Here is a 3,737-nt window from a genome sequence, read left to right as displayed (position 1 = left end):
ATGGACATCAACTGGTTCCGCTGCCCCGACTGCTCCCTCGTCCTCACCCCGCCCGTCTTTCAGGTACAAATCCTCTACCACCTCACCTTTTTTTTCTTGGTCTTCTTCAACATCACCAGATCAGACCGATTTCATCATCTCGTACGTCATGCAGTGCAAGGAGGGGCACCTGGCCTGCGACGGCTGCCGCGCCGGAAAGTGCCAGAGGTGCAACGGCACATTCAACACCCGGAACAAGGTGGTGGAGCACATCATCTCCGTGTCCAAGTTCAAGTGCCCCTTCACCGGCTGCCACGGCTTCTTCCCCTTCCGCGACCTGCGCGCCCACCGCGAGGCGTGCCTCCACGCGCCCTGCTTCTGCGCCGAGCCTGGGTGCACCTTCGCGGCCCCGCCGCCCACGCTCCTCCGGCACCTCGTCGTCGACCACTTATGGCCCGCGCACCCTGTCGTCTACGGCCAAGTCCTCCGGCTCCGCGCGCCCCTGTTGGAGCCGCGCCGCCTGCTGCACGCCAAGGAGGACGGCGGTGTGTTCGTTGTGGTCATCGGCGCGCTAGGCGCAGTCACCGCCGTGTCGGTGGTGTGCGTCAGGAAGGCGGGCGGCCCGTCCCAGCCGTGTTACACGGCCGAGCTGCGCGCCAGCGACCCGCCGCTGCCGGGCGCGGGTGCAGCCAGCATGATCAGGATGCCAATGGAGACGGTGACGAGCACCGACAGGCCCGGCGAGGTCTCCGTGGAGAAGCTGCCTTGGGTTATGTCAGTACCGTCGACGTATCTGCTGGCCGGTGTTGATGGTGATGGGGCGTCAAAAAAGCTGCACCTGAAGATCCAGATTAAGAAAATTTCCTGATTTTGGTGAACATGCATCATGGATTGTAATATGATCCATGTGGTAAGTTGTAGTCAACCGAATTCTACGGTTTGTCATGGCACTGTTGGACAAGGACCTCGTCAGTGACTCGCCAGAGACCATGCCGGAGGCTCGCCAGAGGCCTTGTAGCAAAAAAAATTGTACTAAAGTAGCAAAACCACATACCATTTGTGGATACAAAATTATACTATCATAGCATCATCAACTAATCCTCACCGGTGCATCCCAACTCCGGCTAGCAGCACCGTCGCTGACCATTGGTAGCATCATCGATGACTGTTTGCAGCGCAGTGCCACCTTGGCAGCATCATCGTCGTGCCATGGCAGCAACACCATGCCACCTTGACAGCAACATCCTCGTTATGTGGCAGCACCTGCCTTGCAACCCCTCGGTAGCACCGCCGTGCCACTCGTAGCACCAGCGCCACGCCTAGCAGTATCGACACATGCACCCTAACAGCATCACGACCCCACCTTTGTAGCTCCGGCAACCAGTTTTTGTAGCCTCCGTACTGAACCTTTGGAGACCTACGCGCCCACCACGAGGCGTGCCAACACGCACCCTGCTTCTGCGCAGAGCCAGGGTGCACCTTCGCGGCCCCGCCAACCAGGCTCCTCCGGCACCTCGTCGCCGACCACTTATGGTCTGCGCTCCCCATCGCCTACGGCGAAGTCCTCCAGTTCCGCGCGCCCCTGTCGGAGCCGCGCCGGCTACTGCATGCCAAGGAGGATGGCCGTGTGTTCGTTGTCGTCATGGGCGCGCCGGCTCTCTAGTGCTCGTAGTCTTCGCTAGGTGATCCAAAGACCTATTTGTAATTTTTATTACCTTTGACTTTCTTTGTACTCCTATTTTTTATGATGATTAATAGATCGGGTGGACTTTTCGCAAAAAAACTTTCTGTAGACTGGGAACCGTAGTCGCCCCTCAGACCTCAGTAACTATTTGAATTTTTTTTTAGGGATGATAAAATTTATTTCTTCTCAAAACTAAGGAATTCCAAATCGACGATGTCTGAGTTAAACCAGAGAAATTCGACACGGGTCGTGCAAAAACCTAAAAGCCCACGTCTGGCCCAGCCCATCACCCCACTCTTCCTTCCCCGTCCCGTCCTAGCCTCTTCCTGTTCATCATCTTCATCTTCTTCTCCGCCAAGAAAGATAACAAAACAAATCCCACTCTTATAAACCATCCCATCCCGAAATTCAGAACAAACAAATTCCTCTGCTCTCCCGACATTAGGCTCGTGGGGGATGGGGGGATCTGTTGCAAGTTCGCTCACATGGTGCTGAACATCGAGGCTACATAATGTGCTTGTCATGCAGGAAGGAGAGTCGTGCAAAACAGAGAGAGCTTTTAAAGATAAAAAAAGAAGAGATGAAGCAGAGGAAGAAAACCCAAGCCTCAAGCATGCTAGGGTCCATATAATTAAAAGCAGCGGGCCGTTGAATTGTAATATCAGCGTAATAAAAAATGAAATTTTATGTCTTAATAAAATAAAAGTAATAGCAACAACTTGCTAGGGTGATGGCTAAAAGAAAACACAGAGCTAGACTGATAAAAGGCAACTCGCAAATACACAAACATGTAAGAGCGTCTCCAACTGACGCGCGCACTTTCGGCGCGCTAATTTTTTTATACATGACCGTGTTAGGAAATCAACCTTACCATCTTTGTGTAAACCGAATTACTCCAGATTGAGTCAATCAAGGGATTCGGTAGGTAAGGTTGAGAATAGATGGCAAGGCATGATTGAGTCAATCACCCGTGTCCCCTTCCTTAATCAAGATTGTAGCCGTTTGTAACCTTTTTTTTTTTTTTTTTGCGAAACACAGTACAATTAAAGACTCTCACACATACGCACACACTCCCTATGAACGCACGCACGCACACCCTACCTCTATGAGCATTTCCTGGAGACTGCGTGGAAGAACTGATCCGAACATATCTCTATAGTACATAGGACTCTAGGTACAACATATTTTTTTAGGGAGGCAATCTGTGATAGTTTTGGCACGTACAGGATGAAGCACATAAAGCAAGTCTGGCTGGAACGAGATGGTTACATACGTATCAAAGCCATAAAGTCTTATAATTAAGATATGCCTTAAACATATATACATATGCACCGTAAATAGCTGTGTTGATTTGAAAATTGAGCCGTGCACGTGTGAGTTGTGACTATGGGCAAAAAAAAGTATGGCTGCAAACGTGGTGGCAAAGCGATTGGAGCCACTAGGATATGGAAAGTTTAGAAGAAAATTATAAATTGTAAACTCATCGGCTCATACTTTCCGTTTTTTATTTACACCGTATTTTGAATTTAAGCAAAATCATATTTGTAAAGTTTAGTCAAAGATATAGCAAAAACTATCAACATCCATAATAGTAAAACCATTAACCTCGCCGCAGTAACCTAGCAGAAAGAACGATGGGAGGTAAACCATCGGTTCCACAAAACATGAGAGACCGGTTTTCGCTTTTTTGGGTGAGGGCGTGTCTCTAGGTTTTCCAGACGCGCGAAAAAATATAGCGCGGAAACAACGCTTTACCATACGCTGTAAAATACAGTGCCGAAAACAAGTTTTGCATACATATGATTAAAAATAAGATCAAACATATTAGTAAAAATAGATTTTAAAACGACGACAAGAACGATAATTAACCGGATACAATACATCTAAAAATCAGAGAAGTCGGAGTCCGATCACGACGACTCCGACAGCTCAGTCAAGACCAAATCCGTCCAGCGTTCATCGTTTTCGTCGATGGTCGTCGGGCAGGCTTCCTGCGCCTCGATGAACCGCTTGCGCGCGCGAATGCCCTCCTTCTCCGCCCTGCGCTCCGCGTTCTTCTGCGCGTAGAAGGAGC

The 3,737-nt window shown here is 49.9% G+C and overlaps 1 protein-coding gene across 1 annotated transcript; it reads left to right on the top strand.

Moving 5' to 3' along the window:
* On the top strand, positions 1-847 carry LOC127339027 (E3 ubiquitin-protein ligase SINA-like 10). Its single transcript, XM_051364932.2, has 2 exons — positions 1-63; positions 125-847. Exons 1-2 carry the CDS (start codon positions 1-3, stop codon positions 845-847), a joined length of 786 nt encoding a protein of 261 aa, XP_051220892.1.
* Positions 848-3,737: the final 2,890 nt, after the last annotated feature.

The sequence above is a fragment of the Lolium perenne genome, chromosome 3, assembly GCF_019359855.2.
Source record: "Lolium perenne isolate Kyuss_39 chromosome 3, Kyuss_2.0, whole genome shotgun sequence".
NCBI lineage: Eukaryota > Viridiplantae > Streptophyta > Magnoliopsida > Poales > Poaceae > Lolium > Lolium perenne.
Note: the sequence above shows the minus strand (reverse complement) of the source record. Positions and strands in the feature narration are given on the sequence as shown.